At 54.4% G+C, this 25,233-nt stretch overlaps 2 protein-coding genes across 3 annotated transcripts in view; one reads left to right on the top strand and one right to left on the bottom strand.

The window, feature by feature from the left end:
• APBA2 (amyloid beta precursor protein binding family A member 2) overlaps nucleotides 1-4,532 on the top strand; it is a 64,859-nt gene extending 60,327 nt beyond the window's left edge. The window contains exons 11-12 of one of the 2 annotated variants that reach the window (XM_024742761.1): nucleotides 496-636; nucleotides 3,398-4,532. In XM_024742761.1, the coding sequence (XP_024598529.1) occupies nucleotides 496-636; nucleotides 3,398-3,469 (213 nt within the window). In that variant the 3' untranslated portion in view covers nucleotides 3,470-4,532. The remainder of the gene's footprint in view (nucleotides 1-495; nucleotides 637-3,397) is intronic. The other variant, XM_024742762.1, reaches the window with a different exon arrangement.
• Nucleotides 4,533-8,371: 3,839 nt separating this feature from the next.
• ENTREP2 (endosomal transmembrane epsin interactor 2) overlaps nucleotides 8,372-25,233 on the bottom strand; it is a 171,599-nt gene continuing 154,737 nt past the window's right edge. Inside the window, exons 8-11 of the mRNA XM_024742732.1 lie at nucleotides 20,865-20,940; nucleotides 11,505-11,726; nucleotides 9,762-9,836; nucleotides 8,372-8,694 (exon numbers count right to left, since the gene is read on the bottom strand). Coding sequence (XP_024598500.1) covers nucleotides 8,372-8,694; nucleotides 9,762-9,836; nucleotides 11,505-11,726; nucleotides 20,865-20,940 — 696 coding nt within the window. The remainder of the gene's footprint in view (nucleotides 8,695-9,761; nucleotides 9,837-11,504; nucleotides 11,727-20,864; nucleotides 20,941-25,233) is intronic.

The following is a 25,233-nucleotide window of genomic DNA, read 5'->3' as shown; positions in this document are numbered from 1 at the left end:
CTGCAGCTGCCCACCCTCCCTGCTGTCTGCATGGACCCACCTTCTGACACCCAGTGTTTAGTGGATCTCACACACGTGGGGGCTGCATCACCTCTTTCCACTTGTCGGCTGGTGAAATCACCACCTCCCCGTGACGGGGGAGCAGTGACCGTCTTCACTGGAAAGAGGAGCAGAGTGTCTGCTGGCGGATCTGCCAGAACCGGCTTTACCTGCACACCTCCCGGCCTCCACACCCCTGACCAGGAACAGAGGCTCCGGGTGGCTGGGGCGGGTGGGGGGGGGGGGGGGACGGGTCTCCCCCAGCCATTTTCAAACGCATTCCAAACCGTAACCTCCCAGTTGGTGAGCCGGCAGACGGCATGTAGGAGCGTCTGCCCTGGGGCTTCATCCTGCGTGTGATTAACTCTCCTCCCCGTCTTTGGGGGCTGGAGGCGACTGGCGAGCGTGACGGGGACCCTGTGCTGACCCGACCACCCCCCGCCCCGTGTCGCTTAGATCTGCAGCCTCATGCGTGGGGGCATCGCGGAGCGGGGCGGCGTCCGCGTGGGCCACCGCATCATCGAGATCAACGGGCAGAGCGTGGTGGCCACGGCCCACGAGAAGATCGTCCAGGCGCTGTCCAACTCGGTGGGAGAGGTGAGAGGTCACTGCCCGAAGCCAGAACCGGGCTCTCGGAGCCCAGATGTTTCCATGGCCGACATCTAATCCCCCAGGGCGTGTATAAGGTGCTGGGGAAGCACCCTGGAGCAAAGCCTCCCTTCTTGGCAGAGCCTGTCCCTGCGGGGACTTGGGCACATCTGCTGGCTGGCGTGCTCCCACCCGGACCTTCGTGAGCCTCCTCCAGGGGCTGCATCAGCTGAGCACGGCTGTGTCTCCCACGGGGGAGCCTTCTGCAGGCGGGGTCTGGCATCCCCTCCTCACCCCGGGTAACTGTGGCTGATGGGATGGGGGTGGGCATTCGCAGGCCGGCCCTGCTGTGCTCCCCTCTCCCACTCTGCTGGCTGTACCCCGCCTCCTTTTCTGCTTCTTTATGGCATCAGTGCGATGCCATGCCAGCGTGAGGGTGGACGGGGTACAGAGCGGGGAGCTCAGGAAGGAGCAGGATACCTCAGCAGGGGACGTAAGATGCTGGGAGTGGGGGTACCAGCCCAGTGCTGGGAAGGAGGCCTCCCCGGTGCGGGGGTGGGTGTGTGTAGGTGTGTGGGAAGCGGGGAGTCAGGGTGAATGGGTATCTCCCTGGATGAAGCCTGGGTGACAGCAGCGCAGAAGGGGCAGACCAGCGCTGAGTGGCAGGTGACACGGGACGGCTGTGAAGGCAGGTGCTGGGCGGGGAGTTTAGGTTTGATTCTGAGGGCGGTGGGGACCCAGGGGCCGTGTGGGGAGAGGGCACGGCTTCCTTTTTGGAGGCTGGTGGGGGGAGCGCGATGCTGTTCCCTGAGGGGCCTTCAGATCATGTCCGGTCAGGACACCTTTCCTGGGGCCACGTTGACCCACTCAGTATTTTGTGAAAGTCCCAAGGCCGGGGGAGGAGGCCTGTTTCCCTGCATGGGTGGTGGCAGACAGCAGCTCTCAGGAAGGAGGAGGCCAGGTAGGCGCCGTTAGCCTTCTCTTACAAACGGCTTCAAAGAAAGGAAAATCCAATTGTCCTAAGTAGACGCCTCGAGACTGGGGCCATCAGTCGGGCAGGGGAGCTGGGCTGGGAGCGGGAGAAATGCGTCCGACTGTCTGGACCTGAGGTGAATGGGTATCAATCAGGCTGGACCTCAGGCCCAGGGTGTTGGAAGCCGGTCCTGGCTGGTCCTGAGACATGAGCTTGTCTGCCTGTGTTTTCCATCATCCCTGAGCGCATTTGGAAAATGAGTCACCGATCACTAGACCTGGTGTTTTGCTGGGCCTTGGGGGTGGGTTTCAGATTGAGGAACTAGAATGAATCTGCTGATGGGAAAAGTCATCGCAGGCTGACGAAGGAGCAAACATCTAAGTGGATCAGACAGACCCTGGTGTTGGGAGCCGGGGTGGGGAGCCTGGGTGACAAGAAAACGCTTCGGCCAGACTGGCCATCTGGGTTGGTCAGATAAGGCCTGAGAACGGCTTGCCCGAGGAAGGGCAGGCCTGGGGGGTTGGCTGCACGCCCCTGGGGGTGGCTGCACCTGCGGCCGCCTCTCCCTGGGCGCTGGAGGTCTGCCAGCCCACCCCCTAGAGCCACGGTCACCCACAGGGACCTGAGCACGGCCGGGTCCCGGGCTAGCCTGCAGAGCAGACTGCTTAAAGGAAGCAGAAGCAGAGCCCGGGGCCCAGGCGGGATTTAGGGTATGTGCCCCCCACGGCTGGCCTCTCCGGGCAGCCGTCTCTGTGCCTTGCTGGCATACCCAGCCTCTGTGGTGCCAGGGACTGAGGTCAGGCCCCAAAGGCTCCTTTGCTAACTGACCCCCAGGGGGCTGGGGGGCTCCAGGCCTCCGCCCGCCGCACACGCCCTTTGTGTGTGAGCCTCTGGGTCTCACGCCGAGGCAGAGCTTGCCCCTTGCAGTTTCCAAGGAGGCCTGGGCGCCCCAGCCTGCCTTCAGCTCGGTGCACAGTCGAAAGTCCAACTTTTTATGCACCTGGTGTCAGCTTGAGCTGAAGGGAAAACAGCCCTTGACCGCGTGTAAAACCCTCTAAAGGCCTGGACGGGGCGCCCGGGTCACAGTCTGCGCAGTCAGGGTATGCTTTCTAAGCCGCCATCGGGGTGGTGACCACGGTGTCGACTTGAAAAAATGCACAACATGAGAGTTGTGAGTTGTTTTATTTGGGGCAAAATGAGCACTGTAGCCCAGGAGACAGCATTTCATATAGCTCTGGTAAACTGCTCCAAAGAGGCAGGGGGGAAGGTCAGTATGCATGTGATTTTGGTGAGGTGGGAGGACATGCAATGGAGCACATATTTTTGGCAGGAGGTTCTGCAAGTCTCCTGAGGGTTACAGCTAATCAGGAGCAGCAGACGTCACCAGGAAGGATCTCGGTGTTTTTCTAGATATGAGGAGATGCAAGAATTGGGCTCATAAAATTGGCTCCTGAAAATATCTCACTATCTATCTGAAGACCTGTTCTCCCAGTTTTCCCCAGAGCACAGAGGGCCTCATTCCTGATCTCCACCTGAACTCCTTTCAGGGGGTGTTGAATCAAGTCAGCAGCTGCAGCGGCACCTGCTTTAATCCTTGTAGACGTAGATGGCAAGTGCCCACGACAAGTGCCAATTTGTTGTTGACGGTCCACAGGTCATTCTTCCTCCCCTCTGGACGCGGGTACTTTACACAGGACACGCTCAGGGGACTTGGGCATCGCTGGTCTCACATGGGGGGGACGGGGGCGGGAGGCGGAGGCAGGGAGGGCTGGGTCAGCCCCTCTCTCTCATTGGCAGATCCATATGAAGACCATGCCTGCCGCCATGTTCAGGCTCCTCACAGGCCAGGAGACCCCGTTGTACATCTAGGCTGCCCGCCTGCACCCCAAGGAGTGGGAGCCGGACCCAGGACCCAACCCCTGAACCCACAGCCCACCTGATGACACTGGCTCCTCCGAAGGGCATGCCCTCACCACCCACTTTTTTTTTTGGACCAAAAGGGGTCTTTATCCAAGGGGAGTCACAGGAACCAGTCTTTGTAGAACAGTCACGTATTTTGCCACATTCTGAATTTTCTCATTGCGACGGACAAGGGTTTGTCTGTACGTCCGTGTGGTGTGGAGCCATGGAGGGCGAACGTGGGTGCCCCCGGATGCGGCTGTGCGGGGAGCCCCTCGAGGACAGCGCGCTCCAGGGGGCAGCAGCGGTGTGCCCCGCCCTCAGCTGGGGCTCGGGTTCCTGTGGGGAGGGCGCCCGACTGCCCTGATGGCTGAGTGTGGGCAGCCAGCTCTCAGGATGGGACTGGTCACTGAAGTTGGGGGACACGTGGTTGTATTTCCCGAGAAAGGAGACATCCCTGAGTTACATAAATGGTGATATCCACAACCTCAAAACTCTATGCCTATTTAGACAACATCACCATTTTGACTTTTGACAACAAACTGCTCTTCAGACGTTAGGATTTTCCGACGACCCGTGACCACGTCTGCTGCCCGTGCCCGCCTGTCCGCTGGCCCCTGGACGCCCCTGGGCAGCCTCCCACACAGGCCGGTGGCCTCATTACAATCTCTGTCTACACACACGCATCCACACGTGAGCTCCCCCCTCGGAAACCAGACCCTCCCCGGACACCTGGAGCCTGCTGTCCCCGGGGGCCTGCGCGTCCGGGTGCCGTCACCATGAGCGGTGTTCCAGTGCGTGTAGGTCAAGTGCAACATAGTCTAGATCCGCCCCGCAGAGCTCAGTGTTCACGATGTCATTTTGTCCGGAAGTCTCTCTCTTTGGCCCAGGCCTTGAAGAATACACTGTGACTTAAGAAGCCTTACCATGCAGTAACTAAGCTCTAGGACCACTGGATGAGGGTGACCTGTGTGTTGCATGCAGCTGACCTTGGGAAGACTCGCTAATACCACTAATAAACCTGAGGTCATGATGGAAAGCTGTCCGTGTGGCTGGTTTGTTGACGGAGAAGTGGCCACCCAGCTTTCCTCTAACTAACTCCGCCCCTCACAGCCCGGCTCCGGGTGGGGGGCCTCCCTGCCAGGTCTGAGGGCTCCAGGCACCATCCCCGCAGGAGACAAGCTCCTGACTAATTGGATGAGGGAGAGTGGGAGGCTCGGGCTTCTCCTGGTTCAGATGGGAATCATCCCTGGGAGAGGTGTGTGCGTGTACAGAGCAGAAAGCGGCCCACCTACAGCCTGGCTCCTTCCCTGGGGCCGCCCTGCAGCCCGTCTCACCTGATTGATAGCAGGACTTGGCAGTGCTCCCATCACTGACTGCGTTCTGCGGTCACCGTCCTGGTCCCGGTGTCCCCTGGCATGGGGAGCTGGGGTGAGCATGGGCTCTGGTCAGAAGCCCTGGGTGGTGTTCCAGCATGTTATCAAGGGACGCTGGGCAAGCCGGGCCCCTTCTCTGGCCGGGGTCTTAGTTCCATGCTGTGAGCCACTAGGCAGGGATGGCCCACACCCTGGGGTGAGAGCTGGAGGGGAGGGGCCTCGGCTCAGGGGGGCCCAGGGGTATGGCCCTGCAGCGCCCAGAATGAGGCAGGTGAATGGGCTCCGGAGAGGAAACCCATGGCTAGCAGATGACGGGTAGCAGGTGTCCCTTCATGTGCTACACATTTAAAAAAAAAAAAAAAAAAAAAAAAAAGCTTTAAGCCAAGTGCCTGCATTCCTCCCAGAAGCTGGGGGACATGTCCCACAGAGGGACAGCTGTGGGCCGGGCGCCTGCCCTCTCCCCTCACACCGCCAGGGTCTGTCTCCAGAAGGATGTTTGTTAGGAAACACAGTCAGGTGCCGGGGTGGGTCGTGCTCCGTGGTCGGTCGTCCGGCCTGAGCCCTCGCTTGGCACCTGGTCACCAGCAGTACACACGGCTCTCGGCATCTGTCCCGATCAGACCTCAGAGACACAGAGGCCAGAAATAGTTTTTATTAAAACACTGATCATTATGAAAACACCTTGAGGTACATTAAATAAATACAGCCTGCCAGTTGTACAAACAGGCTTGAAAACAATTTCCTATAAATTCTGCCTTAACAGCAGCATCTGTGGATCAGTACAGCCACGGGGGAGAAAACATCCATTCGAAATAAGCTTTCTTTTATGAGGTTTGTTACACGCATTTTGTATCATTGTCACCAGCTGAAGAAGCCCTTAAGTGCTTGTGAAGGGTAAGCGCCCCCCCTGTTTGCCATAGAGTAGGGGTCTGGAGTTCCTCCAGCCCAGCATCCTTGTGGTCCCTGGGTGGGGGTCTAATGGCAGTGCCAGACAGACACTGGCCCTGTGCTGGCCCTCTTTTTGGTGGGGGAGGTCCAGGAGAGCACAGGCCCTGGGCCCTGTGCAGGGGGCATCCTGGGCCTTGGCTTCCAGCGCAGCCCGTGGGGGCCTGCCTGCTGACGTGTTAACGAGAGCAGGGAGACCAGGGCCGAGCGGACGAGGACGCACCAGTGACGGGGGGTCACTGCCTTTCCCCTTGGCTATGAGCCGACACAGCCTGGGGCTCAGGGCGCTCAATGCCGGGGCTGCTGGTTCCCAGGTGCCGCCGAGCAGAGTGGGGTTGAAGGTACCCGGGCTGGGGAGTCAGACCCCGGCCCGTTGCCAGGCACCTCTCTCTTCCCGGGACCTTTCCTGGGAGCCAGGTGCCTGGGCCCTCAGAAGGTGCCAGCCCAGCGCTGTAGAACTGGGTACGGCGTACTCACCCGCAAGAGATGCCGTGAGAACACGTGTGAGGGCCGAGCACTTGAGAACGGCCGGCCGGTGGGCTTCAAGCCAGAGCACCTACCTGCACCCAGGTGGAGGCACAGGCTGTGGCAGGTGCTTGGAGGCAGGAGACGTGGCGCCCTGCAGGGAGGGGAAGCAAAAGACACAGAGCAGCAGGCCAGGCCTCCTGGAGGTCACCCAGCCCGCTGCAGGGTAACAATTCTGATGCCCGTGAGGTGGGGGGTGGACGCAAGGGCTGGCCTCACTCGAGAGGCAGCCTGTCTGAGACCTGCAGGCTTGGCCCAGGGCCCTGCCGTGTGAGCCCCCAAACCTGATGTGAGCCCCCCACCCAGGTGAGACCCCTGCAGCCTGCTAAGCTCTGGCTGCCACCCCAGAGATGCCTTGATGCAGAGGCCAGGGCGCTGGGGCCATCCATGCTTTGCTGGGAGGCTTAGGGGAGGCCCCTTGGAAAAACCATCAATTTACTTTACCTGCAGAGAGATTTACTTTTGGGGACTTCAAAAGCCCTCAGTTGAGAAAAATTAGAGTAGAGATTTCCCGTTTTATAGTCTGGATAAAGTGCTCATAAATTCTCCTCTGTGATGTCTCGAGCGGATAAGTTCCGGCTATCATCACAAGGCCTGATTTGTATATTGGTCCAGCTCTCACCTCTGGACGGCAGTGACCAATGATAACATTAGGAAGCAAAGCGTTGGCAGCTGACTGGCACCGCGGGCTCCTCGGGGTGTCTGGGCTGGAAACACCCTCGCGAGCCCCGTCCCTGCTCCCCCCACACACCCCAGCACACTGGCTACGGGGGTGGGGGGGGGCGGTGGCACAGCCCTGGGCTGCTGGACACCCGGCAGTGCTGGGCACCTTCCCAGCCCGCCCCCGGCACTCCCTGTGTTGGGCCATGGGCTCTTGGTTGAGAACTGTGGTCTCCGGCTGCCTTGTCCCACGCAGGAGCCGCCAGCCACACTCCAGGATGGCACGGGTATCCCCGTGGCTGCAGAAAGTCCTTGAGGACAGTGCTGCTCCACGACCCTGGCTGGGAAGCAGCTGCTGCTGAGGTCACCAGAACAGGGCGGCCCAGGGGGCCAAGAAGGTCCAGGGCACCCAAGCTGCCGTGGCCGAGGAGGCTTCTGCGCACCCAGCTCGAGGTGGGGGTGGTTCACGGAAAGGAGCGGTCGACAGGTGGCATCTTCCAAAGCAGATGTGGCGGCTGCCACCCGGCTGGGGAAAGGGCTGCTCTGGGTCATCAGAGACCCCTTGAGGCCAGTCTGGCGAGGGCAGATGTGGGAGAACCCCGGGGGCTCGCCATGGGGGCTTATTGTTACGGGGCAAATAACTACTCAAAGTGCTCTGTGCTGAGCTGGCTAAAGAGACAGTGGAGAGACAGCCAGAGAGGAAGCTGGGAAAATGCCCCGGGGCAGGGAGAGGCAGGGAGGGGCTGCCCGGGAGACAAGGTGCGGGTCCCTCAAAGCCCCTTGCCACAGGGTGGCCGGGCCCCCCTGGGGAGTCCCTCATTGTATGTTTGTCCACAGGGTGGCCCTGTCGCCCTGCGGGCATAAGGCTGGACCCCCGCTGCCATCTGGGCTAGAATGACTTATTTTCTTAAAAATCAGCCTCTAAGAAAGGGTTGATCATTGATTCAAACCGCAAGGGGAAATGGGCTCATTGCCTGATGGACTCCTCTACCCCTTTAAACACTAAACTAAATTGGGGGGGTGGGGACTGGGGTGCAGGAATGGCCCCGAGTGTGAAGATACTTCAGTTTCTTTAGCTACATGCGTGTCCCCTGCCACTGGATCGCTGTCACGTGGCTAGTTCAAGGTGCTACCTGCCTGACAGCAGGGAAGAATCCACGCTGGACACGAGAGTCATCCACTGTATCACTGGGACAGGTAGGAAGCGTCAGCCCCCAGAAAACAGCCGATGGGGTCCCCCTGGAGGAGGGAAGGGCCTCCGCCGCTTGATCCCCCCGGGGAAGCAGCCTCTCCCCACAGGCCCGGCGTCCCTGGCAGGGACTCTGGCACCAGGTCTGTCCACGTCCACATCCAGACGGAGGCGCCTTCACAGCTGGTCCAGGACACGGGCGCTGAGGACGGCCTCCTCCATGTGGCACTCCTCGGAGGGGATGGCCGAGCCAGCGGAGCCCACCACGTGCCTCACCTCCACGGGAAGGGAGCAGCTCGAGTGTTCCAAGAACTTAGCCACCAAAACCCTGGCGTCCGCGTAGGCCTTGCTGTCCACTAAGGAGTGCGGCCGCTCTTTGGAGACTGTCTGTAAGGCCTCTGGCTTTAACCGCTGGTCCGTTTTCCAGGCATCTGGTTCCCTGGGGGGTGAAAGCTGGGGCCGACAGGCACAGGCAACCATGACAGAGTGAGACAAGGAAGCTGAAAACCAAGGGAAAATGCACAATCTGAAAACACCCGACACAAAACAGAAGGCAGCCGTCCACTAACTTCTCTGAAAAGCAAACACAGGGATGCTCGGGACAAGCTTTCCGCTGGGATTCCTGTGTTCCCCAGCTGGCCCTCGCTTCGCATGTCCCCTGGCATAGCCTGGCCCCTCGCAGCCCTGAGTTCAGCCTGCAGTAACCTAGAGGGGCCGCAGCCTCCTGGAGCCGAAGGCTGGAGATGGGAGGGCAAGATTCGAAGCCAGCCAGCGAGAGAAGTGCAGGGCGGGGCAGGGGTCTCCATTCTGTGTGCCTCTCTGCTGGAATTCCCGAGCTCGCAGGGGGGCTGCCCCTTCTCAGCCTTCCCCAGCTCAGTGACCTTCGCCCTTGTGGGTTGGGTGGCATTTGGAGACACGTCTGCCTTAAGAGCAGAGCTGGGGGTGGCAGAGGGGCAATGAGAGCGCCCTCCTCACGTCAAGGGCAGAGACAGCAGCCACCTCTCACGAGGCAGCAGAGTCGCCCGAAGCCCAGGGCCTTGTGCTCAATGCTCCCCAGGCCAAGGGCAGGGAAACGGAACCAGCTACCAGCAGGCCCCAGCCACTCCAGATGACCCTCCAGAGAAAGAAGCTCCGGGCGGTCAGCTGTGACCAACTCACCAAGCACCAGATTAAGACCCGGTTGCTCAACCTACGTTTCAAGTCACACAAGGAAACACGTTCTGGGTGGTCTGGGGTATTTCTGGTGGCAGCAAGCAAGCCTGGCAATTAAGCATGTGAAACTGTATAAGATTCACACGGGGGCCCGTCTCCCCTCCAAAGAGAATCTCAAATACAGTGACACAGGCAGCCGCGTGGTGTTAAATTATCTGTAGCCTTGAATACATCTGCCAAGAGAGCAGGGGGGGCAGGGCAGGCCCATCTTCCAAAGCCCAGAGATTTGGGGCATCGCGTGCCTGGGTGACCCTGGGAGGCGCTGTGTTTAGACACAAGGCAGCCGAGGACCTCTGGTCACCCCTGCCCCCCACACTGTGGTTATCAAAGGGTTTCAGAAAAAAGAGCGTCTCACCGGTTGCCCGTGCAGCCCGGGACAGTCCTGCTTCAAGATCCTGGCTGCAGGATGGGGTGTGTGACGAGGCATCACCTTAACCAGAAAGAGAATTCCATTAACACACAGCCGGGGAAAAGGAGTTCCCGATAACACCGCAGTAACCCTCCTGAGGATAAGAAATGGATTTCAGATGCAAGAGCAGCGGAGGATAACTCCTGAATTTAAGCCAGCCGGCGCCCAGGTGGCTCCCACCCGGGGCAGGCGGCGTCCCCAGGGCCCGTCACTTCCTCCGCGTGGCCCCGGGCACAGGGTAGCAGGCCGGTGCCACTGACAAACCTAGCGTCCCTCATCCCAATGCCCCTCTGCATCTGGGGGTCCGGGCCCCCAGGAGACATGCACAACAGTAACTGCCACGCAGCCGAGAGGAGGCTGAGGCGACAGGGCGGTGAGTAGGATGCAGGGGTGACGACTTGTGATCAAGCCACCGCTGCTCTGCAGGTCCATCCCTAACCTGTCAGGGTTTGCGGAGCATGAACTTCACTGGGTGGGGGGGGTGTGCAGTCATCAGGGAGCCCCGTTCGGGGAGTGTTGGCCCTAACGGGGCGAGAGACACCTGAACCAGGAGTACACCAGCCGAGGGGCATCTCCAGGAGAAGGTTCTGGCGGAGGCGTCTCTGTGAGTTGGCAGGTGGGTGCAGGAGGGCAGGGAGAGGGAGGCGGACCGAAGAGCTGCAGAAGCAAAGCCCAGCACTTCCCAGCAGGACACCTCCGGGCAACTGCCTTTGAGCGTTGCTGGCTCCTCACAGGGACACGGTTCTGGGGCGGGACGGGATCTAGTCTCCTTGAGGTCCAGCTGGACAAGACCCTGACCAGTCCAGGCACCACTGGCCTCCAGGTTCCTTCACTTGTGCTATGTGGACAAGTCCCCACGGCGATGGCATTGTGGCCAAGGGCTCACTGGCCTTTACTGGCACAGACCCCGCCATCCTCCCGCTCAAAAATAGCAAGCCGGGAGGAGATGGGGGTCCTCCTACTTCAGGACGTACAAGACCCCTTGGGGGGGCTGGTTGAAGTGCAGATTCCTGGGCTGCCGGGCACAGGACTCCGGTGCCAGGTCCCCCGGCCTGGGAGGGCACTGGCCATGCTGACTTCATGTGGGCTACTCTGACGCAGCTCCGGGCCACACGCTGAGTGCGGCCCAGGGCGCCCGTGAAGTGCTGTCGAGAACACACCCGTGTCTGCCCTGGGCGGCATCGGCTGGCGGACACCCACCTCCGCAGCGCTGTCACTGAGATGCAGCCACACCTTGCGTGGTGCTGGGTCCCACCAGACCGCTCAGCAGACACTGGCACTTCCCACAGGTGTGTTACCCAGACTGGTCCTGGGGGGAGAGCCACCCCGGCTGACAGACAGATACAGACTGTGGGCCCTGCCTGACCCTAGGACCTTCTCGTGCCCCAGAGCTGGTGTGCAGCCCACAGGCTAATGTCGGGGCTGGCAGACCTCCTGGAGGGCTGTCATCACCCCAAACGCTTCCTCCTCCCTCCCACCTTCCTGGCCAGAGCAGCAAGCCTGGTGGGAGCACAGCAGGGGCCCCAGACTGTCCTCCCCCCTTACAGGCTCTGGACATCGAGACCACGTTCCCCGTGTGGCCCTGAGGCAGGGCCCAGGGCTGGACTCCACTCCCAGGGGGCACCGAGGCCGGCAGTGTCCGGGCAGAGCCAGGCACGCCCTGGGGACACGGGGCTGGGCCAGCTGTACCTGCGGCCCTGGAGGGGCCCCACGAGGTGGGGTCGCTGGCAGAGCGGGCCACGCGCCTGGGACCTGGCCGCGACCGCATGTCCTGGGGGGGGCCCTCAGGGGATGTGCGGCGCGGTTGTGTGGCGGGCAGCAGGGCGCCCGTGGGGCCGTCGGAGGGTGGGCGGCTCAGGCCCGGCATGGCAGTGCCCTCGGGGGCCAGCAGGCTGGAGCTGTCGGCCGGCGCTGCAAGGCAAAGGACACGGCGTTAGCGCTGGTGCTGGGCAACTACCAAGCCGACCCCACGCGGGACAGCGCCGCCCACGCGCCCGTCCGCCACCCAGGGTCCTCCCAGGGGGTGGGGGCAGCCCACCCTCCAAACTCCAACCCTGGACAAACCCTGTCATCTTGCGGGCGGGGAAGTCCTGCCCAGGCTGACAGTGCTCTGTGTAGAAAGGATGGGGGGACCAGACGATCCCCCAAGAATCATTCCAGGAGGGGTATGGGTCTCCACGAGAGACTCGAAGTCAGAAACCAGCCGCGTCTCCCATCCAGGGCATCCCCTGGGGGGTCTGAAGTACAGGAAGGTGGGGGGTCACATGTTCAATGCACATCCCCGGTCCAGCCCTGCCCGGCTCCGAGGGTGGGCCCGGCCATCGGGGTTTGAACAAGCCCCAGGGGATTCTGATGCCCCGAGTGTGAGAACCGCTGCTCTGGACCGGTCATGTCATGCTGCTTACGCTGGGCTTTACCCCTTGCTTCTCCGCAGGTGGCCCCTGGGGTGGAGGCTGGACCAGAATCTGTCTAAACAGGGTCCCCAGTGGACCTGTATACACATCAGGGCTTGAGGAGCGCTGCCCTCTACCCTCTTCTCTCCCATCACCAGACCACCCCAGGGCGCCCCTCCCTAAGGCTCCTCACTGCACCCCTCCCCCCACTGAAGTAGACGTTCAAGGCGAGTGGCCCGCGTGGGGAACATATGCTAAGAACCACAGCAACCTGAACTCTTACAGTGGGGGAGGCTTTGAGATCTGTTCCTTCCTCCCCTTCCTGTGGGTCCTGGGGGAACTTCTCTGCTCCCAGGGGCCCTGCAAGCCCCACATCTGTGCACAAGTCCTGTGCCCAGGGCCCACCCAGTCACCCCCAGCCCACAGCCGAGGAAACTCTGCTGAGTGAGGGCGGGGAAGAAGGTGGCAGGCCACCGAGTGGGAGCTGGCGGAAAGCGGACCCATTCCGGAGCACACGTGTTCGGCGCCCCCCTATCCCCCACTGTCTGCCGCTGCCCTCCTGAGAGATGCTTTGAGACCATCAGTCCCATGAGTCCACCTGGAACAACAAAGATGAGACAGACCTCACATCTCACATGCAAAAAAAAAAAAAAAAAAAAAAAAAAAAAATTATTATTATTCAGGACGATTAATCCTTTTCTTCTTTAAGATACCATAAGAGTAGAAGAAAATATGGGAGAATAAATCTACTGCCTTGAGGGGGTGAAAGACTTTGTAAACATGATAGAAACCATAAAGGAAAAGCTTGATAAATTTGACAAAAACATGGTAAACTTGTGTACGGCAAAGGCCTCATTAACAGGCTTCAAGAAGCAAAGCCTGAACTGGGGAAGCAAACCTGCCATAAATAGAAAGAGTCACTCTTACACCTTTTCTCACTTCTCTATTTAACAAATAGTTTTCTTAAACAAAACAAAAACAAAAAAACCCCCACTGCAACAGAAATAAATGGACCCAAAACAGACCTACAAGTTGATGATAGATATGTAAAAAGGTGCAGAAACTCAATCCTATGTGTGTGTCAAGTTCACCTACAAGGATGGTAAAGGTCCCCAGGAGTCACAATGTCTTGGGGTGTCACAAACACCCTTGGTGGGAACATAAACTCATCATAAAACCCTTCCAGGACACAGTGTAGTCAATACATCCAAGTCTAAAATACACACTCCCCTGGACTCAGCAATTTCCCTCACTGGAATTTATCCCAAGGAAGTAATTGGTCAAGTGCTCAAGACCAAATGTATAAATGTAGAAAAGAAAATATACTTTCCTGTCTCCTTAGAAAACTTCAAACCTAGACATTGTCATTACTAACACTCTCAAAATCTTTTCAAAAATCACCCAGCAAGTATATTAAAAGTCTTTTGAATAATATTCATTCCTTCACATTCTTTTTGATCCCAATTCCCTCTCTCTCTCTTCCACAGCTTTACTGAGGTATAACTGATATGCAAAACACCTGTGCCTATTTACTGTATATAACTTGATGAGACTGGATATATGTACACACCCTTGATCCCAAGTTTCTTTTTTTTTTAATTTAATTTTTTTTTGTGGCTGCATTGGGTCTTCATTGCTGTGTGTGGGCTTTCTCTAGTTACGGAGAGTGGGGGCTACTCTTCACTGCGGTGCACGGGCTTCTCATTGGTGGCTTCTCTTGTTGCAGACCACCGGCTCTAGGTGCATGGGCTTCAGTAGTTGTGGTGCGTGGGCTCAGTTGTTGTGGCTCGTGGGCTCTAGAGCACAGGCTCAGTAGTTGTGGCGCACGGGCTTAGTTGCTCCGTGGCATGTGGGATCTTCCCGGACCAGGGCTTGAACCCATGTACCCTGCATTGGCAGGTGGATTCTTAACCACTGCTCCACCAGGGAAGTCCCCCAAGTTTCTTAATGTCAGTGAAAATCCAGTGGTTGAGTTCCTCAAGAAAATGCAAAGAGTCATGAGTGACAAATGTGACCTAGCTCTGAATGTAAGTAATTAATAGAAAACTTATAAAATTAGGACAGCATTACAGGAAAAGCTTATGGCCCAAGGCTGGTCACTCTCATTTCTGCACACCCTCCCCTCCAGGGTTGTGTCATGTGCCTACATTTTTATAGAAGTCATAATCGTGGTGGACCTCCAGGGTTTCACCTAACGGATCGAAAACATTTTTCCTAATAATGTGTAGTGATATATTCAGCTTGTGTAACACATTTTCCTGAACTCTTATTAATGGACTTCATTGTCCCCCTCAGTTTTTACTGTTATGGAAAAGGCAACAACTTATCTGCATGCTTACTTTTCCTTTTTCTGCATTACTCTCCGGGGGTGATTCTAGAAGTATGAGCACATCTAATGGCATAAATATTTTCATGGCTCTGCATCCCAAACGCTTTGCCAAAGCAGTGGGCTGACTTACAAGCCACCAGTTAGGGCCCCCATGTCCTCATCACTATTTTGTTATTTTAACAAATAGCAAAACAATATTGTTTAAAAAAACAATAACAGAATCTCCAAAAAAACAAACAAAAAAATTCTAGAGCTAATAAGTGCACTCATCTAGGCTGCAGGATTCAAGGGGAATACATGAGTGAATCCCCTCCCGTTGATTCAGAGTCAGTCCCACGTACTGACGATGAACATGCAGAAACCAAAGGTGTAAACCCAGTGCCATCAACAGCTGCTCCAGAGAAAAATGAAACACGAAACACACACACTAAGGAAAGCTGCCCAGGATCTGTATGCTGAAAATGATACCGTGAAACCAAAGCTCGAAAACCATGGAGACAGACTGTGTTCACGCCTCGGAAGACTCAGCTTTAGAAAGATGGCGATTCGCTAAAATATGGCACAAATGAACTTATCTATGAAACAGAAACAGACTCACAGACATAGAGGACAGATTTGTGGTTGCCAAGGGGGAGGGGGAAGGGAGAGGGATGGACTGGGAGTTTGGGATTAGCAGATGCAAACTAGTACATATAGGATGGATAAACAACAAGGACCTACTGTATAGCACAGGGAACTACAGTCAATATCCTGTGATAAAACATAATGGAAAAGGATATATATGTATAACTGAGTCACTTTGCTGTACAGCAGCAATCCACATGGCATTGTAACTCAACTCTACTTCAATAAAAAAAGAAAGATGGTGATTCTATCCAAATAGCTGTACAGGTTTAATACCCGTCAAGATCGCAGCAAGGGAGACTTCCCTGGCAGTCCAGTGGTTAAGACTCCATGTTTCCAACGTGGGGGCCATGGGTTCGATCCCTGATCAGGGAACTAATATCCCACCTGCCATATGGCCAAAACAATGATAAAAAAATAAATTAAAAAAATGAAACACAAATACATGGAGTCTAAACAGTGTGCTACTAAGTAACCAAGAGATCCCTGAAGAAATTTTAAAAATACATAGAAACAAATGACAACAAAAACACAATGACCCAAAACCTATGGGACGCAGCAAAAGCAATTCTAAGAGGGAAGTTTATAGCAATTCAATCTCACCTCAAGAAACAAGAAAAATCTTAAATAAACAATCTAACCCTACACCTAAAGCAGCTAGAGAAAGAAGAACAAAGAAAACCCAAAGTCAGTAGAAAGAAAGAAATCATAAAGATCAGAGCAGAAATAAATGAAATAGAAACAAATAAAACAATAGCAAAGATCAATAAAACTAAAAGCTGGTTCTTTGAGAAGATAAACAAAGTTGATAAACCATTAGCCAGACTCAACAAGAAAAAAAGGGAGAAGACTCAAATCAATAAAATTACAAATGAAAAAGGAGAAGTTACAACAGACACCGCAGAAATACAAAGGATTATAAGAGACTACTACAAACAACTATATGCCAATAAAATGGACAACCTGGAAGAAATGGACAAATTCTTGGAAAGATACAATTTTCCAAGACTGAACCAGGAAGAATTAGAAAATATAAACACACCTCTCACTAGTAATGAAGTTGAAACTGTAATTAAAAATCTTCCAACAAACAAAAGCCCAGGACCAGATGGCTTCACAGGTGAATTCTAGCAAACATTTAGAGAAGAGCTAACACCCATCCTTTTTAAACTCTTCCAAACAATTGCAGAGGGAGGAACACTCCCAAATTTGTTCTACGAAGCCACCATCACCCTGATACCAAAAGAGAAAAAGATATCACAAAAAAAGAAAATTATAGACCAATATCACTGATGAACATAGATGCAAAAATCCTCAACAAAATACTAGCAAACAGAATCCAACAGCACATTAAAAGGATTATTCACCATGATCAAGTGGGGTTTATGCCAGGAATGCAGGGATTCTTCAATATACGCAAATCAATCAATATGATACACCGTATTAACAAATTAAGGAATAAAAACCATATGATCATCTCAATAGATGCAGAAAAAGCTTTTGACAAAATTCAACACCCATTTATCTCCAGAAAATGGGCATAGAGGGAACCTACCTCAACATAATAAAGGCCATATATGACAAATCCACAGCAAACATCATACTCAATGATGAAAAACTAAAAGCATTTCCACTAAGATCAGGAACAAGACAAGGATGTCCACTCTCACCACTCTTATTCAACATAGTTTTGGAAGTCCTAGCCATGGCAATTAGAGAAGAAAAAGAAATAAAAGGGATACAAATTGGAAAAGAAGAAGTAAAACTGTCACTGTTTACAGATGACATGATACTATACATAGAAAATCCTAAAGATGCCACTGCAAAACTATTAGAACTAATCAATGAATTTGGCAAGGTTGCAGGATACAAAATTAATGCACAGAAATCTCTGGTATTCCTATACACGAACAACGAAAAATCAGAAAGAGAATTGAAGGAAACAATCCCATTTACCACTGCAAAAAAAAGAATAAAATACCTAGGAATAAACCTACCTAAGGAGGTGAAAGACTTGTACTTAGAAAACTATAAAACACTGATGAGAGAAATCAAAGATGACATAAACAGATGGAGAGATATACCCTGTTCTTGGATTGGAAAATTCAATATTGTGAAAATGACTATACTACCCAAAGCAATGCAATCCCTATCAAACTACCAATGGCATTCTTCACAGAACTGGAACAAAAAACTTTACAATTTGTATGGAAACACAAAAGACCTGAAATAGCCAAAGCAATCTTGAGAAACAAAAATGGAGCTGGAAGAATCAGGCTCCCCAACTTCAAACTATACTACAAACTACAATAATCAAGACAGTACAGGGCTTCCCTGGTGACGCAGTGGTTGAGAGTCCGCCTGCCGATGCAGGGGACGCGGGTTCGTGCCCCGGTCCGGGAAGATCCCACATGCCGCGGAGCGGCTGGGCCCGTGAGCCATGGCCGCTGAGCCTGTGCGTCCGGAGCCTGTGCTCCTCAGCAGGAGAGGCCACAACAGTGAGAGGCCCGCGTACCGCAAAAAAAAAAAAAAAACAAACAAAAAAAGACAGTATAGTACTGGCACAAAAATAGAAATATAGATCAATGGTACAGGAGAGAAAGCCCAGAGATAAACCCACGCACCTATGGTCACCTAATTTACAACAAAGGGGGCAAGAACATATAATGGAGAAAAGACAGCCTCTTCAATAAGTGGTGCTGGGAAAACTGGACAGCTACATGTAAAAGAATGAAATTAGAACACTCCCTAACACCATACACAAAAATAAACTCAAAATGGATTAAAGACCTAAATGTAAAATCAGATACTATAAACCTAGAGGAAAACGTAGGCAGAACACTCTTTGACATAAATTCCAGCAAGATCCTTTTTGACCCACCTCCTGGAGTAATGAAAACAAAAACAAAAATAAACAAATAGGATGTAATTAAACTTAAAAGCTTTTGCACAGCGAAGGAGACCATAAACAAGACGAAAAGACAACGCACAGAATGGGAGAAAATATTTGCAAATGAAACAACAGACAAAGGATTAATCTCCAAAATATACAAACAGCTCATGGAGCTCAATATCAAAAAAACAAACAACCCAATTAAAAAATGGGCAAAAGACCTAAATGGACACTTCTCCAAAGAAGACATACAGGCGGCCAAGAGGCACATGAAAAGATGCTCAACATCACTAATTATTAGAGAAATGCAAATCAAAACTACAATGAGGTATCACCTCACACTGGTCAGAATGGCCATCATCAAAAAATCTACAAACAACAAATGCTGGAGAGGGTGTGGTGAAAAGGGAACCCTCCTGCACTGTTGGTGGGAATGTAAATTGATACAGCCACTATGGAGAACAGTATGGAGGTTCCTTAAAAAACTAAAAATAGAACTACCACATGATCCAGCAATTCCACTACTGGGCATATATATACCCTGAGGAAACCATAATTCATAAAGAGACATGTACCACAATGTTCATTGCAGCTCTATTTACAATAGCCAGGACATGGAAGCAACCTAAGTGTCCATCATCGGATGAATGGATAAAGAAGATGTGGCACCTATATACAATGGAATATTACTCAGCCATAAAAAGAAACAAAATTGAGTTATTTGTAGTGAAGTGGATGGACCTGCAGTCCGTGATACAGAGTGAAGTAAGTCAGAAAGAGGAAAACAAATACTGTATGCTAACACATATATATGGAGTCTGAAAAAAAATGGTACTGATGAACCTAGAGGCAGGGCAGGAATAAAGACGCAGACATAGAGGATGGACTTGAGGTCACAGAGCGGGGAGGGGGAAGCTGGGACAAAGTGAGAGAAGCATCAGCAACATATAGACACCACCAAATGTAAAATAGTTAGCTAGTGGGAAGCAGCACAGCACAGGGAGATCAGCTTGGTGCTTTGCGACCACCTAGAGGGGTGGGATAGGGAGGGTGGGAAGGAGGCTCAAAAGGGAGGGGATATGGGGACATATGTATGCATATGGCTGATTCACTTTGTTGTACAACAGAAACTAACACAGCATTGTGAAGCAATTATACTCCAATAAATATGTATTAAAAAAATTGAAAAAAATGATCTTAAAAAAAAAAAAGGTTCCAGCAAGGTATTTTGTAGATACAGGTGAGCTGATTCAAAAATGGATATGGAAAGGCACAGGCCCTACAGTAGCTGCAACCTTGACAAAGAAGAATGAAGTGGGAGGCATCCCTTACCTGATACTGAGGCTTATTACAGAGCGACAACCATGAAGACAGGGTGGAATTGGCAGAGGGGCTGACACAGATCAATGGGACAGAACAGAACAGGGACCCAGAAGCAGACCCATGCAACTATGCTTGACTGATTTTTGACAAAGGCACAAAAGCAAGAAACAGCCTGGAACAACTGGACGTATACTGGCAAAAAGAATGACCTTGACCTCAACCTCATCCCACACAGAAATTCCGTTACTACCTGCTTGGCCTGCAAGCCCCCTGCCAGAACTTCTTGTGTGTTCCTGCCTACCCTCAGGGCTGGCCCCTCTGAATCTCTCGGTGGAGCCCAGCTAGCTGCCCAGGGTCGTGAGGCAGTGAGGAGGGCCCAGCCCTGCTGAACGCCTCCAGAGGGGCATCCCAGACACCCTGTCCATCTCCACCTGCCCGGAGGCCACAGATAGAAACGGGCCCTGGAGCCGCCATGCTGCTTGGCCTTTCTAACCATGCTTTCTTGGAGAACTGGTGGTTTGTGGGAATCACGTGGCTGGAATGGGGGACCCGGCTGCAGGCCCTCCCCCCAAGCTTTAGAAGGCGCTGCGCCCTGGAGTAGCCTCTGGAGAGGTGGTCACTGGATGCCACCTCTTAGACAAGCTCCTGACGGCTGCTTGGAGTCACCAAGGGAAGGGCAAGGTCACTTCCACATTCAACTGTAGCGACCCGGGGGCCCTGCCGCTCAGAGGTGGCCTCATCAAGGACGGCCCCTCCTTATTTCTCTTAGACGTTACTTGAAGTGGGGATGGCAGCAGCACAGAGGGCCACCACAGTCACGGTCCTTTCTGGGACGCTTAGTCATCTCCCAAGGTGGGCTGACTTTGGTCTCCATATAAATGCACCCACACGAGCCTGCTGGGGACCTCAAGACGAAAGCTCCCCAGGGACGCCCCCACCCCCACCCCACCCATCTGTTCTCCCTGCTGCCAAGGTTGTCTGCTTGCCTGTCACCTCGGACCACCTTCCCCACCCCGAGGTTTGTCCTGTGACTCCCACCCCATATTTGGGATCTGACTTCTCACACTTTTCCTGCCACGCCCTCCAGGACACAACCTCAGGCCCCTGCCCTCCAGCCTCCCCCTCCGCAGCCAGTGGGCAGGGAGCCCCCAGCTCTGGATCCCCCCTGGCCCAGCCCAGCCTGGTACGATTTTGCTCTGGAAAGGGTCCATCGCAGACTGCATCGCACTCTTCTTCAAATCCATACTCCTCGAGTGAGAGAGAAAGGGCGCTGGGGGAGGCGGACAAAGCCCCCCAGGGAAAGCATGAGGCCTCCCAGCTCTGACCACTGGGGGCAGGGAAGGAGGACAAGTGGAACCTTCCATGTACTTAGCAGGAGAGGCTGCAGCAAATTCCCCCCCTTACAGAGGAAGAGAAGGAAAAGGGAGGAGACACAGCCTGGAAAACTACCAACTTAGTGTTTCAAAGACTGAAAAGGGTACGATTACCTTGTGTGCTGAAGCCCGCGGTGGCGTCTGGGTCCCCGGAGCCGGGCTCGGTCACTTGCAGGTCCCCACTTGGAATCTACGGGAAGAAAGAGGAGGCCGCGCGTAGGTACTCTGCTGTCTGTGGGGCACATCACAGCAGCCTCCAGAAAGGCAGGCTGACCCTAGAGCTTGTCTTCTAGAGACAGGTGCTCAGGTTGCAATCTTCTCCCCTAAATGTGTGGGGCGGGGGGTGGGAGGGTGAAGACGCCATTGCCAAGGCCAAAGCCCCTTCCTCCGACCTTCTGCAATGAGAACCGTGTGCCCCTGAGGGCCCACCCTGAGCCCACTCACCTTCCGCTTACGGGCACCATTTGGGGCTGGCGGAGGCCACACAGGGTCCCCCTGTCACCAGAGGAGGTGGGACAGCCCCTGCCCTCACTTCCCACCCCCTCCTCTCTTCCCTGAAGAGTAAGCCCACGACACCAACACTCATGGCACCCCAATGCTTTGGGCCGGCAGTTTGGACACAAGTGGGCATTGAACGAGCTCTGGATGCCCCAGAGCTGCATGTGCCCTGCCCTCCCTTCTGCTTTCCGCACGTGGGACCAAGAGGCTGCTCCCAAGGCCGCCCTCCCTGCCTAAGCTCTGCCGGGGTCCCAGCCGCACATGGGGCCCACGCCGGGTAGAATGCGGGGCCCCGAGCCCAGTCAGATGCCATCCCTTCCTGGTGGAGGCTGGCTGTGAAGCTCGAATGGGGTTGGACCATCATCACACTTTTGCAGCTTTCTTCTTGAATGAGAAGAAAGGCCTCGGGAATGTGAGGGGAGAGACCAGCCTCCTCTGCTGTCAGGGATGGGGCACGTCTGCTCCCCGCTTGCCGGGCTTGGATCTGCCCCACGCGAGCGCCTCTGTCCCATTGCTGCTTTAGGGCACAGCGGCCCCTCCCAGGCCGTGCGCCTGAAGGCGATGAACCCTGTATGCACGTGCCCCTGTGCCATCTCAAAACACGATTTCTGGACCCTTGTGGTATTTCAGAACTGCTTGCCAATAATGAGCTGGGGGAGGCCAGGGAAGGTGAGGCGGGCCCCTGCGGCCTGGTCCGGTTCCAGCTCAGTAATTATATTTCTGCCTCCCTGGACTCCTGCCCCTTCAATCGGGTAGCTGATGGCGCCCACCTCTCCTCTGTCAAGCGGGCTGGCATTGCAGCAGGTGCTGGGCTGCTGGCTGCCCCCAACCAGAGACCCAGAGAGCTGCTCAAATGGTCCCTTGGATCCCATGTGTATGTAATACTGTCCCTCTCTGCCAGGGAGGGGAAAGGATGGGAGAATTCACACCACCCCACACCAATGACCTGTGTGGAAAATCTCTGTCAAGAATCTCCTGCCAAATCAAAAAAAAGGGACAATGCCCCGGAGGTTCGTTTCCTTTCATACCTCTCTTCCTGTATCTAACCCTCAATTGGACTCTTTTTTTCTTTTTTGTAGGGGTGGGTGGCAACTTCAGGCCTGAAAAAAATGCTTCTGGTAATAAAGAAATATACATAAAACAAGAGAAATAAAACACACAGTGAGACAAGGTCAGGAGGAAATTGGATTCGTGTCATATTTTGCAGAAGCATCGCTGGCTTCCCTCTGGCTCCCGGTCAAATTTGGTTTCAAGAGGAGACAGCTCCTGGGAGCAGGAAATTGATCACCTCCGGCGAGCAGGGTGTCAAGCACTGAATTAGAATGTGGCCTCCCCTGATGTCCAAGGCCACCTTGCCGCAGCAAGCCTGCTCACTTCACAGGGCATTGTCCATGAAACACAAAGGCAGTGGAAGAGATAGATTTGCGGCATAGAATTGAAGTTGAAATCCAAGTTTAGCAATAAAGGTTCATAACACAGCTCCCGCAGGGCTGTGAAAGGAGAAGCCTCATGTATAACGTAACGTGGACGCTCCAACACCTGCATTTATTTATTCCCAGATGCACTATTTTGACCACTTATCGTAACTGAAAACTCAATCGGCATTTAGGCAAATAAGCCAAGTTCCCCTCATCTCCCTTTCTCCTAGGAACTTGGGGGCTAAGACGTCCTATATGGACATTCTGCCCTATTTCTGTAATGAGTTTCCCACTCCTGGGTGAGGTCAGCTGGCTATGTCCCAGGTTTACAAAAAGCTGTTCTTGGGGGCAGTTATCAGCCATCACGGAAAAGGTGCATTAAGGTTTTCGGCTCGTGTCCCAAGGCAATCTTCGAAGCTACTTCACTTACAGACTTTCAAATGTAAAGGTCATTTCATTCGAAAATATAAATAATAACTTCGAGGACTTGGGGTTGGACACACCTCTGTCACGTCCATTGCCTTTCTCACCACTTCTCGTCCCACCTGCCATGTTGCCACCGAAATTCCTAAAGCACTGCTGGGCCACGTCGACCCCAAACGCCCCACTGTTCAAAGGCAGCTCTATAGTGTGGCATCCCAGGTCATGGAATCTGCACCCAAATGGTTTCTGTGAACCCCCTTCCTGCCCTTCAAGCCCCCATGAGCCTCCTTGGTTCACACGCCCGGTCCCACGCAAGGTGGCCCAGCTGGCCCTTGCTCTGAAGCCCCAGAGAAGCCCATTCGTCCCTGTCCTGTGGCTACAAGGAAGCGAATCCCATTGGTCTCCCGATCCTACAGCCCGTGGACTGGCGCACAGTCTCACGGGGCCCCCAGAACACACGCTGTCATTCACACAGGGGCATCAACTAGGCAAATTCTCAGCCACTTCCCTGCTGTAGAAAGAAACTCCCTCCCTCCAATCTGGTCCCAAAGCCACAATCTCAGGCCACAGGAAAGAGAACGCATCGCAACCCAAGTCAGAACGGAACCTGAATGTGGCTGAAACACGCAGGTCAAAACGAACGTGCTGGCTCAAGGGGGGGCTTTTCTTCCCAAATGAAAAATCTGTCCAGATGAGCGGTCTCTGCCGCGCACAGACCTGCACAGCCTCTGCTTGCTTTCCAAGGGGGTGGGCGTCCAAACAAGTGCAAATAGGCCATTCATATGTGTTTGTCCTAACAAGGGGGTAATTACCTCCTCCTGGCCCAGGGAGCGGGGGTCCTGCTGTAAGATGGCTGCTCGTGGCTGTCCCGTCGGGGGACTGGGGGAGGGAGAGCTGGCAGGTGCAGCCTCCTCTCCGTGGGCGGGATGGGATCCTGGACTCCACGGGGTCAGAGAGAATCAGCCAGCGAGGTGCAGCTGCCTCCTCGGTGCTGGGGGCGGGGTGTGTGTGTGTGTGTGTGTGTGTGTGTGTGTGTGCCTGTGGCGGCCCATTTATCACAAGTGCTACCAGCCAGGTGGGCAGCCCAGAAAAGGGCGGGGGCCACGTCCTCCCGGGGATAACATTCACGCAGGGGCTTGTAAGCTGGTGGTTTCTGAGCCAACGCAAGCTAATGTGAGACAGGCCTTTGCCCTTCAAAAGTTCCTCCCCAAAATCTTTTGAAAGAAATCTCCATTTAGAGAATTCCCCATTCTTTTGGAAAATGAGGTCACGTGGGTCTTAGAACCAGTATTATCATCCTCTGATATAGTCTATTCTTCAGAAAAAAAGAGTAAAATAGTGATAAACACTAGGTGCAAGTGTTGGGAGTGCATCAGATGTCACACCCAAACCAGAGGCGGCTTCTCAGCACGCCGGGTCCTTGGAGGTCCGGCGAGGCTGGGAGCATCATGGGGGTTCTCGCCGGCTCCAGCTCCGCCACTCTCCACAGGGTGGTGCACACAGACCCGTGAATCATGCACGGTTCCTCTCTTCTGGACATAGAGTAACAGCTCACAGGGACGAAGGAGAGGCAGGCTGGAGCCTGCAGCTCTGTGAGGGCAAAAGGCAGGGTCGCAGTGCAGAGGGGGAGGCGGCAGGGCTCCTCTCGCCCCCAAGGTGGCCGAGGAGAGTCACACAGCCTTGTGGGCTTCCTGGGGTTTCCAGGCCCCTGGCCACCCTGCTCGGTGTCCCTGCTGGTTACAGGGCGAGCTGCCCGTCTGCACCTGGTTCAGTCCCCTCCTGCCTTCCAGGGACCTCTCTCCCCTGGCCCTGGGGAGCCGGCTCCGCCCTCCAGCCCTGGCATATCCCCATGGTAACCCCTCCCACTCTATTCCCACCCACCCCCTCTAACTACCTCCTATCCAGCCTCTTCATCGAGCATCTTGCCAGAGCGATTTACTCCAGGCCCCAAAGGTGTCCTTGGAGCAGCCACAGTGGGGACTTTGGTAGCCATGCAGATTCTCAGCAGCCCCCTGACCCTGAACTCCGGAGCCCTGGAGGTGTGCCCGGCCATCTGCATTTGATTGACAAGCCCTCCAGGGAGTCGGGATGCCCACTGGAGGCTAGAAACAGTGGTCCACACCCTTGCTTCCCCTCCTCACATC

Source organism: Neophocaena asiaeorientalis, unplaced genomic scaffold (genome assembly GCF_003031525.2).
Source record: "Neophocaena asiaeorientalis asiaeorientalis breed wild unplaced genomic scaffold, Neophocaena_asiaeorientalis_V1.1 scaffold155, whole genome shotgun sequence".
NCBI lineage: Eukaryota > Metazoa > Chordata > Mammalia > Artiodactyla > Phocoenidae > Neophocaena > Neophocaena asiaeorientalis.
This window is presented reverse-complemented; position numbering and strand designations above follow the sequence as displayed.